Raw genomic sequence first — 12,460 nt, forward strand, 5'->3', positions numbered from 1 at the left:
CACATGTAAATGTTTATACTTCCCAACCTTCCAACGTACCATTGGTTTTTAAAGTACCCGGGTACAGCCAGGTACGCGGTCAGTCTCGCGCCATTCGGTGACTACGCAACATCTGTTCAGTGTCCGTGTCCGTTATCAAATTGAGATTCTCATTGTTCTTAAAGTCGTGGATAAAATTATTGGTTTTATACCTCTAAATGTATATCTATTCGCGTTCGATAATATCTGAATCGTACTTTTCATTAAGTTTTCCTTAATTTTTGAAGTGATTGAAAGTGAACAGTGCCGCGTCGATGAGGAGGACAATGGACATTGCAGTAGACAGAGGTGTGTTTTACTTCTAATTGTAAGTGTGATGCTTTATTAACATTCGAATGTTTAATGTTAAACAAATACTCCACCTCAACACGGTATATTTTGCTATTAATAGAAAATTGAAAGTAGTATTTTGCATTGTAGAAGGCGCGTATTTAATTCAAATCGTAGTCAGTAGTGTCCTCTATCAAATTTCTTTCTCCCTTTTCGCCACTTTTTTCAATTCAAATCTTACGAAGAACGTTCCGACATATCTTAATTATTATTTATAAAAGAGAAAGTAATTACGAATTAGTTCTCAAAAAAACGTTAAATGAGAGTCTGAAGGCGAGTTTCAATATTTAATAAGCAAGGAGATTTCTAATGATAGCGATTCCTCACATCAGTTAACAATTCATCCAATCAAGTAGCAATAGTTATTAACTGTTATTCATAATAATGAGTAGTATATAAATTAACCGGTAAATCGAAAAGAGATTTAGTACATTAGAAAATAATTATGGTATTTACGGTGAAATTTTCCGTAATTGTAAATTATGATAACTGTTATCCGGTAATTAATCGTAATTATAAAAATTTTTAATTTCTCATTAAAATTAAAGTGAGTATGAAATGCGAGTACTATATATTTCAAAGCGATGAACAAACGAAATGAATCAGTCAGCTGAATAAAGTAAAATTCATAAAATCTGCAGTAAAAAGTAGTTGAAAATTAACAATAATCGATGCTTTGTGTATGTGAGACAATAGTCAGAGATAGCTATATGTGTACATACTTATATGTACACATGTAGTTGGTATGTCGCCATCTGTAATACAGATTCTGTATTTGTCGGTCGTTTATACCTTGGAATAATTATAAAGCTACAATTTTCATTTAATAACATCTGATGAATCAGTTCCTTCGATAATCAGAGATTAACAAGGATTTTCTTCGTGTGTTCTATAGTGTACAAAATTTTTGCTGACGTGTAATTCGAAAGATATATCGAAAAGTGGTGTTCATTATTGCCGTGCATTTTACATAAAATTTTTATTCGTAAGTTTAAAAAAATTCATATGACTTGATATCGTGTTTCATTTTTGATTCTGTAATAATTTAGAGAAAGTTTTATTCACTTTGATTATTGAAACAATTTTATCAAGACAACCTTATATATTTTAATATAATGAGGTTATCGAAACACTACGTGTACATTGAATAAGCTAAGCCTAAAATGATTTTATAATTTAAAAAGCCTGTGTGCATTTACCTATCGAGGCACATTTCCCTGTTCATTGGATTCTAATGATACAGGAGAAAATAAATCACATTGTTTACTTACTTTAATTATAGTTGCCATATGGTAACGTAAAAGATGTTTTTTAACCGCAGAATGGCTGGCAAAGCATAATTTGCTATATTTTGCACATTAATTATTAGGTCCAATATGTCATCGAATGTGGAAAACATTGATAATACAAATTCAAATGTTTCTCAAAGTCAAATGTCTGTGGAAGACAAATATTATTATGTAGTTAATGAAAGGGACAATATAAATTCAAAATCCAAATCCGATGCACAAAGTATAAGTGGAAAATTAATTGCCATTAAGTCTGGAATAAATACCGATTTAACACATGAATCAGAAGATGAATCTAATGTAATAGAAACTTTACTAAACGCGAAGGAAAAAGAAGCAGAAGGTAGTAAAATGTACATACCATACTTTTTAATAATTATGCTCTTGATTATTTTGATAGGTGCTTTGAAACAGCTAACGTTCTAAGGTTTGAAACCTACAAAGTTTCTCTATCACTTTCTCCTTCTCCTTTACTCTCTGTCTTTCTAATATGATAATGAAATCAATATAAGGCCATTGTTTGAATTATAGGATGAACTTAATACAATAGTACGTTAGTGCTTTCAAAATGCCAGTGCAATACAGAAATAGAAGAAAATTGCCAAAATATCAAGGTATCATTATTAGTTATAGAATAGTTGTAATATTTATATTGAAGAATTTATTATTACAATGATATATTTGTTGAAAATTCGCATAAAATGAAATATCATTACATTGTGTGCTTTAAAGAAGATTTTTTTCACTTTAGAAAATGTTGGGTCCAGGATAAATTCTAGTGCTCAAACTAAAAGTGATAATCAGAATCATGATATCAGTGCATTAAGTCATAAAGAATACGATCCTAGTATAGACGAGAGGCTACCGGAAACAGTGACATTACTTACTACACCTAAAGGAGCAAAATTGTATTTAGTAGGGACAGTGCATTTTAGTGTTGAGAGTCAAAATGACGTTTCCACGGTAAATAGAATTTTGGTTGCTTAGTAATTTGGAGAAACAAGGATAATTAAACATATATATCTTTTTATAAATCAAGATAATTCAAGCTGTACAACCACATATAGTTGTGGTCGAATTGTGCAAAGCGAGAATTGGTATATTGCAACTTAATGAGGAAACTATGTATAAATCTGCAAAGAATGTAACATACCGTAAGTTTTACTAAAATTACTTATTAAAGTTTTTACGATGCATCATTTTGTTTCAACATTCATACATACCCGTTCTGTAGAAACTATTGTTGATACATTAAAGACACACGGGACCTATCATGGATTGTTCCGTATCTTATTACTGAGAATGGTAGCACGAATTTCCAAACAACTTGGAATGGCACCTGGTGGTGAATTTCGTAGAGCTTTTGAAGAGGTAAATTAAAATAGTTAGTTAGTTAGTAGGTTAGTGGTTGAGCAGTAATATGTATATAATTGTAAATTCTGCATTACTTCAGGCAAAATCAATTCCAAACTGTATTATTCAATTGGCAGATAGACCATTCGACATAACGATTACACGTGCTGTAAGATCATTGTCTTGGAGGCAAACTCTGAAAATTGGATGGCACCTAATTAATTTAAAAGGTGACATTAGTAAAGAGTACGTGGAAGTTTGTAAAAAAAAGCACCTATTAGGTGATGTGACTAATAAGTTAAAAGAGGAATTTCCAGTAATAGAGCAAGTTTTCATGGCAGAAAGAGACTTGTATCTCACATATTCTCTTCAAGGAGCATGTGAGCTTCAACATATTTTGAGTGGAACAATGCCACTCAGAATTGTGGGAATTGTTGGCATAGGACATATCGCAGGAATTACGAAACATTGGGGAAAAGTGAAGTCTTCGGACATAGCACCTATTATGAGGTACTTTTACTTGATATGGACACCTAGGTGAACGTTCACGAATGCAATTCTACTTTTTATTTTTTTACAGAGTGCCTCCCCAATCGTTGTCAACTAAAATATTGAAATTCACTATTAAAGTCTCGTTACTGAGCGCTGTAATTTACGCAGGGTATAAAATTTTACCGATGCCTTCTGGCATTTCATTGCAATGTATCAGATCATCGGTCGAAGGACTACTAAAGGTCAGTGGCGACAATTAAATTAGCTGGAACTTGATTTCTAGAACTTCAAACTGGACTAACGTATCTTTCTTCAAAGAACCAATTTTCTTCTTTATTTTATGCTGCACATTTTTAAAGACTCTATTAAATTTATTCGGGTTTTGTTATTGACCTAAAGTTACGGTAAGGATGGAGGCATCTGCTTGTGCAGACGAGTATGAGCATAGTATACCAAATGTTATGTATGTAGTAAACAATATACCAGGTCCGGGTATAGATTTAGATGATTTCGAATCGGTATATTCGCTAGGCTGTTTGTGCGTAGATACATGCTCCAATTGTTCGTGTACACGTGGTTCTCCGAATTATGTCGACGATCGGATTCTAGATGAAAAATTAGGAGAGCCCATAATCGAATGCAATTGTTGCTGTACTTGTGGAGTGAACTGTGGCAATAGAGTGATACAGAAAGGTCCGTTGGATTGCTTAGTTGTATCGAAAGTAGGCGAGAAAGGACTTGGTTTGCTTACGACTAAATTCATTCAGAAAGGTCAATTTATTTGTGAATATGCTGGTGAAGTTATAGGTATCGAAGAAGCACGATACAGAGTAGAAGCAAATAAAAATGATACGAATTATGTTCTAGTAGTTTCTGAACATGTTGGGAACCGAACTATCATTACGTGTATAGATCCTAAATATTTTGGTAACATTGGACGGTATTCCAACCACAGTTGTGAACCAAATGCTAATCTTGTACCTATTAGAGTCGAAGGAGTAGTGCCTCGATTATGTTTGTTCGCATCTAGGGGCATAGACATCGGGGAAGAGATAACCTTTAACTATGCAGGTGGAGTTGCTAATTCCGTCCATGAACTCAGTGATACGCCCTGTCTTTGTGGTTCTAGTAACTGTGTTGGTTATTTGCCTCATAATTCTATTTAAAAATACTTAGAAGCCGTCAAGTGTTTCATTGAGATGAACGTGTCCTGCATTGTGCTTCCAAAATTCTGACACATAAATGAAACTGATGGCTCTCTAATTAGATTCTTAAACGTTCGGAACGTAAATATTGATAATAGTATCATTATCGTTTTAGTATAATTGGCACTTTCGTTGCTTTGTTGGGTCAAGACAACTTATTTATTAGTTTGTAAATAAATTGTTATCTGTTCATTGTCGTCTGAATAAGCAGTACAACCTGTATAAGTTGCACCCTCGTTTACTTTAATTAGAATATTGAATTGTATCTAACACTAGCTTACTTAAACGTGATAGTCGATTATTGGATCGATGCTTTCATATGTATTATAGATTGTAGAAAGTTAATGTGCCAATCGTATAAAAAAAGTTTTAGTTTCTTCCTAATTTAAATAGAATTGAAAATATTTAAAAAAAGAAAAACAGATCGTATTACTTCAGTCGATCATGGTATTTGCATTTTCTAGTAATATCTGCTTGTATGGTCATTTAAACTGATATTAGAATAAACAATGGATATTTCACACTAATTTTTCCAATTGTATTGCGAAGGTAAAAGAGAAAAGTCATTTGCAATGAAGGAAATGTTGGTTTAAAAAAAAAAAGTTTGTTTTTCGTTAAAGAAAAACAAGATACGTTCGATAGTGATACAATATTCAAAAATATTAAGAAACTACAGTTTTCTAGTAAATGCAATTTAACACGTGAGGGCATGGTAACATTAATATTTAAAATGAAAATATTAAGTACTGTGTAATCAACTTAGTTTCCTAATGATGGAATAACATTGTTTCACGTGCATTGATTTATAATATTCAATGTTGTACACATATGAAATGTTTTTTTAATCTATGTATGTTATGTATTATACATATAATGATACAGTATATACATATTTGTACAAATATATATACAAATGACATATACAATTCAATAATGGTTCAATTAATGAGTACTATTTATTGCAGAATGTTTTGTAACGCATTTAATATTACTTCACATAACAACATTTAGGAAAGTCGAGATTTCTTGTGTCATTAATGTAAACGATTTATAAAACACTTTGCATTTCAATCTTCCAATTGAATAACGTACCCAGTCAGTTTAAATAACTTGATATTGTTGTAATAATGAAAGGGAACGTCAATTGATTGCGGCTTTGTTTGTATTTTTAGAAGAATAGAATTTTACTCGATGTACATCATTGAATACTCAAATTCCATGGAATTTTCATATCTTTAGAATAAGTTTTAATATTGACAATAAAATGGTACGGTATGTGTACAAATATGAGTCTTTAATACATTTGGAGCAGAGTTTTTATTTCTCCCTAATGTGTGTTTCATCGATGCTTAAAGAAACTATTTTTAAAGTTACAATATCTTCAACAATTTTATTATCTTTTGTTTCACAGGCGCAATATGTCACAAATAACGTATCAATTGGTTTAAGATATGTGAGTTGCTTTTTGGGAAGCAAATCACAGTCTTATGGGAAACAATGGAAACGTGCGTCTAATATCATTTTAACAGTCTTTGACAATAAATTTTATGCCGAGCTACAATGGATAATTTTTATCGTACAAGTACTTAACAATATCGTAGGCATGGAACTTGTCTGATCCTTTGAAACATTCGTAAATGTTTTTAGATTTCACATACAATTACAACCTGTACCCTCCCGTCTTGAAATTGTACATCATTTGAACATAACGTGTGGCTTAACAACAAGTGTGTCGTTACGAGGCTAATGTTTCTCCGTTCTACTTAATTACTAATTTTCTGTTTTATTACGTTTGGGTGGCATGTTCTGATTCTTTCGATTCATTAGAGTATCTCCAACGCCACCATGTTACCTTCATGCGATCCCAAATGTTCTCCCAAGAATCCATAGCCGGTCGTACATCGAGTAAGGCAAAGGTGTACTTATCATTCACTTGACCACCGTCGTAATAATCTATAATGTATCTCACATCCTTTCCGCATCTGTCTACGATCCAATCGTGGCGATCAAATGGCAATTCATACCTAAAATTATAATATTTGCATAATAAGCAATGTGTCCGGAAAATAACTGATTTTACAGCCTATCCGAATTGTAAGTTACCCCATCCAATGTCGAATACGGGCACGTGGCGAGTATTTCGAGGCTTTACCGCCAAAGCTACGAAGACGTGGCGTACTGCATTCTCTTGCATGTAGCGCTTCCCACTTGAGGACTTCTAGCCAGGCTTGTTCGTTGTTAGCATTATGAATTTTTATTATATCATCCATGTCTTTCGGCGATATGTCTTCGCTTTTCCAACGCCAGCCTTTTCTTAACATTGCATTCCAAAACATTTGTTGAGACGGATATACCCAAAATTCATTTTCAGCTGTTGCTTTTGGTATTGTCGAGACTTGCCTATCTGTGGGCAAAGAGAAAGGTTGATCGGGTGCTGGTTGTTGATTAGCTGGAGGCATCTGCAATTCATTGTACATTATTATACTAAATTATATATATTGTAGTCCTCGTGGAGACATAGCATAGTTGGAAATTAACACAGATTGTATACAAACCATATTGAGAGGATTAATTTCATCTTGACTCATGTCATTTATTGGACATTCACTAGCATATTTAGGAGGTGCTTCTTTCTTAGTCGATTTATGCATAGGACATTCCGGGGGAGGCTCTCCTTCTAGGTTATTCATTTCACTATGGTGTACATGCTTTGAAATTTTCTGTACAGGGTCAGTTATAAACACATTGGCTGCTGACATAGCAGGTGTCAATACATTACCCATTGCCCTTGTGTTTTCTGTAATACACGCTTAACGATAGTATTTTATTAAACTTTTCATTCAACAAAAAACATAACACTAATATAAATAGCGACATAATAACCTATAAACAGATTATGCAATAACGTGTAACTTCTGTTGTTAAAACTGATATTTTAGATTTAATGCGAACGCCATAAATGCTAGACTCCAAAATGCATTAATAAGTTCTCTCGAAGAATAGTATTAAAAGTTTCATAAAAAAAAAACAGATGTGTGTTGCAACACTTACATGCAATTAACGTGCTAGGTATAGCGTTGTTTCGATGATTTTATCTGTTTGTCAGTACACTTTTATTGTTACTCTGCAGTATTTTTAATGTTTTGAAACGGCTGGTGACAAGTAAAGAACGTCACAAATTAAATATAATGCATTATGAAGAATTGGAACACCTGAATTCCGAATTCTTCCGAGCATGCTGGAGCATGCGAATGCAGCCAGTGTTCTACATCATTGAACAAAATAATTGTTCACCTAATTCTAACAATACTAAAATCACCAGCTGAAAAAAATAAGTTTTTCTTACACCACGATATTGTGCATAATCAATTGTCGATCGTGGTACTTTTAATTAATAATAATTTTTTGAATTCAATGGTGCTTGAGATAGAAAAGAGGTGTGGCGACATCCACGCTGAAATGCCCAAGCTATTAACGAAATAGTATGACTTTCGTGGTACTAGATGGCGCTAAGCTAGTTTAATTAAACAATTAAATATTAATTGAGAAACGCATAATGCGATACAATTGTTATTGCATATGCAACAAATCTGCATATTCACAATTGTATTACTACTTAAAGAAACATTCCTTTGTAGTCATGGTTGTGTGGCGCCATCTAGCAGCAAGAGTGTGGTACTAATCGGCTAGTAGCTTGGGCGTTTTGCCGCGGATGGCGCCACGGGTCTTGCTTAATTTAACATTAGGTATAGAAAATGAAATATTAATTAAGAAGGTAACAATTGACAATTGTTCGTATATTCACAATATAATTGTTAATATAATATAATGTATAAAATTGTTATCCCATCTTTGTTGAGTATCATAGAATTATTAACTGAAAAGGTCAATGAAGGAATCGATGAATTAAGGACTTGTAAAAGGTTTCGGAACATAGTGTAGAAATAAACTGGCCATGTAGATATTTTTTAGTGCTTTTTTTTTTCAATTAAAATACTTATAGTATATACACTCAGTCCGCAGGTTTCAGGGTACGAATAGAGACATTACACCAAATTTAAACAGCTCTCGGTCACAATATATACAGAACGTGTTAAATTTCGCTACCGATATACATGGCGGAAAATCATCTCGTCTTACCTAATAATAAGTAATAATTCTTTATCCTACAATACTGTATAAAAAGTATATGTATGAAAAAAAAAAAGGAAAACAGGGGTTCGGGAATCGACGTGCATAAGGCAACCCTACACTCTTTACAAGCAAAATCGGTTTTCAAATGTATACTGTCGTCGAAAGCCGATTTTGATGATGCACTGGCCACTAGTAGTCGATGGAAAACTGATGGATTTCCCGAGTTTCATGGAATTCACGACTGTTTTCTCCGTTGAACGTATTAGGAACCGAACGGAATTTTAGTTCCTCGCGATTTTCGTCGATTCTTTGTTACCGGTCACGTGTTCCAAGTCGAGGCTGTCGTACTCCAGGCCCGCGGTGTTGTCGTAGTAGGCGTAATCGTAATCGGATTTCTTGCCGGATTTCGGTCGTGGCGTGGTCGAGTTCGGTAGTCTCGTCGTGGACGAAAATGGTCTAGCGGATCCGTTGGCGTAAGTGCTTCCCCTGGGGGTGGTGGGACTCTGCGGTGGCCTTTGTGTATTCGTGTTGAAGGTGTTCGGGTTGTACGTGGTGGCTGTGGAGATCCTCCTATGGAAAGTAACGCATTTTATATTCCTTTTATCATATTCTCGGAATTATTCTCAGATAATAGCACATGGCGCCTTGAGGACGGCTTACAGGCGCCTTAGACCTAAAATAATTCTAAGCCATGTGGTATCTGGATTGTTATTGTTAACCCTTCCATTTCCAAATTATTTAAAAATTACTGACGAAATGATTTGTCTATATATTACACAAGACATTTAATCGTTTTTCATTCGTCATTACAGTTATATAGGGTGTACCTTCTAACATGAGCTACTATCTCCACTTGCTTTCGATTTGCACAAAATTAATTTTAATAAATGCTCAAAGTGATGTCCATCAACTTTGATAACTTTTTGGCACTAATTTCTGGCATCATAGTTATCTCATTATTTAAATTCTACTCTCATACATTTGTAGATTTTTCATGTTCAAAGTCACACGAAGGTATACTTTTACGGATATTAAAAAATTGCACGACACTAATATTTCGTTTAACTGAAAATACCTAGCCATGTAACAACAGTGGGAACAAAAGGGTTCATCATACATTACTACAGTAATTCATCGATAAGTGTTCGAAGGCTCCTCGGCACTAACAAGTAGACCTCCCCAGGTTTAAGAACGGGGTTCAGCACAGTGCTATACCTTGGAATTCTGAAGTATTTGTTTACCAAATATTTAATGTTCAATGCCTTCGAACACTCATCGACGATTTCCTGTATATCTCGGCCGGTGATTCGATTACCTTGGCACTGGTGTGGTGGATCTAGGCGTTTCAGCCAAATGATTGATGCTCGCTGGACTGAATCCGATCCCGACCGAGGATCTCGCCGAATCATAAGTGTTCGTGCTGCTCTCGGTATAATACTTCCCATTGGTCCCCTCGTAATTATTATACTGCGTGGCCTTTTTCGGCGCCTTGGTGCTCTCGTAATACTGCGACGAGCTCTTCACGGTCTGTTGACTACTCTTGTCGTAATACTGCCCGTTGTCGTTATTCCTCGAAGCGGTCTGACCCTGACCATTGTCATTAGAAACGAACTTCTTCGTGGCTGGGCTGTAAGTGGTCGGTGGGAAGCTGCTGCTCGCGTAACTTGGGAAGTACTTTGTGGTCGCCTGTGAAATATCCTGCCTTGTCGATGTGCTTCTATACTGGTTGTTGTTGTTGTTATTATTATTATTATTATTATTATTATTATTATTATACGTATTTTCGTAGACTGTGGCCGCAGGAGTCGTGGACTGATACTGGACGTTATTATTGCTTCCCCGTTGAATGTTATTGTAACTCCTCTGATAATTCGTGTAATCGTTCGCCTGGTAATTTGTACTCGGCTGGAGGGTGGTCGGTTGGGCGTACTGACCGCCGTTGTTGTAGCTCTGATAGTTCTTATTGTAGCTGGTCGGTTTCACGGTGGTGCTCTGACCGAACCCATTACCGTTCTGTTGATTGTAATTCCCATTATATGCATTATAAACGGTGGTCCTTGTGGTCGTGCTAGGCGACTGGAAGCTATAATTCTCCTGATAGTTAGTGTTCGGTCTGTACGTCGAGGTCGCAGCGCTGTACCTCTGGGTGTTCCTGTTATAGTTCTCCTGTGGTCTGGTGCTTGTCGAGGACACGTAACTGTTCCCTCGTTGACTGTAATTATTCCCGCTGTAGAAGCCAGTATAGGTGTTCTGATTGTTAACTGGGACAGCAGGTGATGGTACTGGTGTGCTGGACGGTGTGTAATTGTTCTCGTTGAACATCTTCTTTGCCGTTTCGGTTGTTGTAGAAGTTACCACTGCTGCCTGTTCGTAGATCCCGTTGGTTGTTCGCGTTGTAGCTGGTAGATGAGACTCTGTTTAGGGTATTCGCTGCGGAACGGACTGGATCGCTGGTCTCGCTGCGCTGTAGATGATCTTGGGGCTCAGCGTCCGTGCGTATACTGTCGTAGTGAGGGGATTCCAGGCCGGAACCGATCCTGTACAGGTCGAAGTTGTCGCTTGCGTAGTAGAGGGTCGCTGCTTCGCAGTCCACGTCGTACCAATCGGCGCACGTTTGACTTTCTTGATCGAACGCCGTGTCGTTGGGACACAGGAACCTTACGGAGAACACAGAACAACGGATATTTTGCAATTCGGTTCTACCTACGTGATTCTACTCTGATTCAGCGTGTGTTGCGTGAGTCTGGTATCGCTTACTTGTAATCTTGGACGGTGCCAGCGACGGACACGCAAACGTGGAACACCTGGCAGTCGGTCTCCGGGTCCGCGTAGTAGCTTCCTACGATCTTATTGCGACAACTGAACGATGTTTCCGGCATGTACTGCTGGGAGTATCTGGGCGGAGGACGTTGAAGCCCGAGAACACTTGCCCCGAGCACGGTCGCTGGAGAAAAGATGTTCGACGGTTAGTATTTCGGGATTGGGGGGTTAATATTTTTAGTCGTTCGATGAGAAATTTAGAATCTCGAACGTTCTGTATCTGATATAATAGCTAGCGGAGTATCTAATAATTTATCAGTTAATCACCTCGATACCTTATCAAATAACGAAGATACTTTAGGGTCATTCTTGTCAAATTTGGGTATTTTGTAGTATTTAGCGATGTATAAACATATATCGAAGGATGTTTGAAATTGTTGATTTTACAGCTGTTTGAAATTTAGGGTCAAAGTTTCTTCAATAAATCATAACTATTTAACTTGTACAATGAGCTTTGTGGGTACTTATTATATATTAATCGATTAATTTTCATACGGCCAATTTTAAAGTGTTCATATTTTTATAGATATGTCCATAGAGAGGACAAACAATTTACCGGTATAAAAACAGGGCATTTATTTAAGACGATTGCAATATAAATGGTTGAAAAATCTATTTTTTTAACTGAAATAATTTTTATAAAAACATCTGATTTATCTGTTAAAAAAATGGTTCTTCTGTATCATTATAGTATTTTCGACGATTTATGACGTAGAAAACGGAATAAAGTGTGTCTGGCTACGCACGGCCCTTTTCACTGTGGCAGTCAACGTGTCAACCCTTCAACGCCCAGTGGTA

The 12,460-nt window shown here is 35.9% G+C and overlaps 4 protein-coding genes across 5 annotated transcripts; 2 read left to right on the plus strand and 2 right to left on the minus strand.

Annotated features, from left to right (window-relative positions):
• The first annotated feature begins 277 nt into the window (after window positions 1–277).
• On the plus strand, window positions 278–3,763 carry LOC107189463 (traB domain-containing protein). The gene is made up of 7 exons (XM_015577999.1): window positions 278–346; window positions 1,739–2,001; window positions 2,410–2,621; window positions 2,698–2,812; window positions 2,893–3,029; window positions 3,112–3,521; window positions 3,592–3,763. The coding sequence occupies exons 2-7, from the start codon at window positions 1,746–1,748 to the stop codon at window positions 3,761–3,763; spliced, it is 1,302 nt and encodes a 433-aa protein (XP_015433485.1). The 5' UTR covers window positions 278–346; window positions 1,739–1,745.
• Window positions 3,764–3,913: 150 nt separating this feature from the next.
• LOC107189498 (histone-lysine N-methyltransferase SETMAR) lies at window positions 3,914–4,854 on the plus strand. Its single transcript, XM_015578038.1, has one exon. It carries the CDS (start codon window positions 3,914–3,916, stop codon window positions 4,667–4,669), a length of 756 nt encoding a protein of 251 aa, XP_015433524.1. The 3' UTR covers window positions 4,670–4,854.
• Window positions 4,855–5,779: 925 nt separating this feature from the next.
• Window positions 5,780–7,937, minus strand: LOC107189489 (cytochrome c-type heme lyase). 2 transcript variants are annotated; one of them, XM_015578028.1, is made up of 4 exons: window positions 7,760–7,937; window positions 7,264–7,505; window positions 6,812–7,167; window positions 5,780–6,732 (listed from the first exon to the last, which is right to left on the minus strand). In XM_015578028.1, exons 2-4 carry the CDS (start codon window positions 7,489–7,491, stop codon window positions 6,495–6,497), a joined length of 822 nt encoding a protein of 273 aa, XP_015433514.1. In that variant the 5' UTR covers window positions 7,492–7,505; window positions 7,760–7,937; the 3' UTR covers window positions 5,780–6,494. The 2 variants fall into 2 exon arrangements, with proteins under 2 accessions (XP_015433514.1, XP_015433515.1); XM_015578029.1 differs by having other exon boundaries at window positions 7,264–7,517.
• Window positions 7,938–9,123: 1,186 nt separating this feature from the next.
• Window positions 9,124–11,969, minus strand: LOC107189465 (GATA zinc finger domain-containing protein 14-like). The gene is given in 5 exon segments (XM_015578000.1): window positions 9,124–9,412; window positions 10,158–11,161; window positions 11,163–11,499; window positions 11,600–11,786; window positions 11,930–11,969. Coding segments are annotated over 5 exon segments (1,857 nt in total).
• Between the last annotated feature and the right edge of the window lie 491 nt (window positions 11,970–12,460).

Source organism: Dufourea novaeangliae, unplaced genomic scaffold, assembly GCF_001272555.1.
Source record: "Dufourea novaeangliae isolate 0120121106 unplaced genomic scaffold, ASM127255v1 scaffold163, whole genome shotgun sequence".
Lineage (NCBI taxonomy): Eukaryota > Metazoa > Arthropoda > Insecta > Hymenoptera > Halictidae > Dufourea > Dufourea novaeangliae.

What these genes read in the sequence shown, in the direction of transcription:
- LOC107189463 (XM_015577999.1), top strand. Translation starts at nt 1,746, where the DNA reads ATGTCATCGAATGTGGAAAACATTGATAATACAAATTCAAATGTTTCT. An exon ending in TGCAAAGAATGTAACATACC is followed by an intron (nt 2,813 to 2,892) that starts GTAAGTTTTACT and finishes CCCGTTCTGTAG; the next exon opens with AAACTATTGTTGATACATTA. An exon ending in GACATAGCACCTATTATGAG is followed by an intron (nt 3,522 to 3,591) that starts GTACTTTTACTT and finishes ATTTTTTTACAG; the next exon opens with AGTGCCTCCCCAATCGTTGT.
- LOC107189498 (XM_015578038.1), top strand. Translation starts at nt 3,914, where the DNA reads ATGGAGGCATCTGCTTGTGCAGACGAGTATGAGCATAGTATACCAAAT.
- LOC107189489 (XM_015578028.1), bottom strand. Translation starts at nt 7,491, where the DNA reads ATGGGTAATGTATTGACACCTGCTATGTCAGCAGCCAATGTGTTTATA. An exon ending in AAATTAATCCTCTCAATATG is followed by an intron (nt 7,168 to 7,263) that starts GTTTGTATACAA and finishes AATGAATTGCAG; the next exon opens with ATGCCTCCAGCTAATCAACA. An exon ending in CGTATTCGACATTGGATGGG is followed by an intron (nt 6,733 to 6,811) that starts GTAACTTACAAT and finishes TTATAATTTTAG; the next exon opens with GTATGAATTGCCATTTGATC.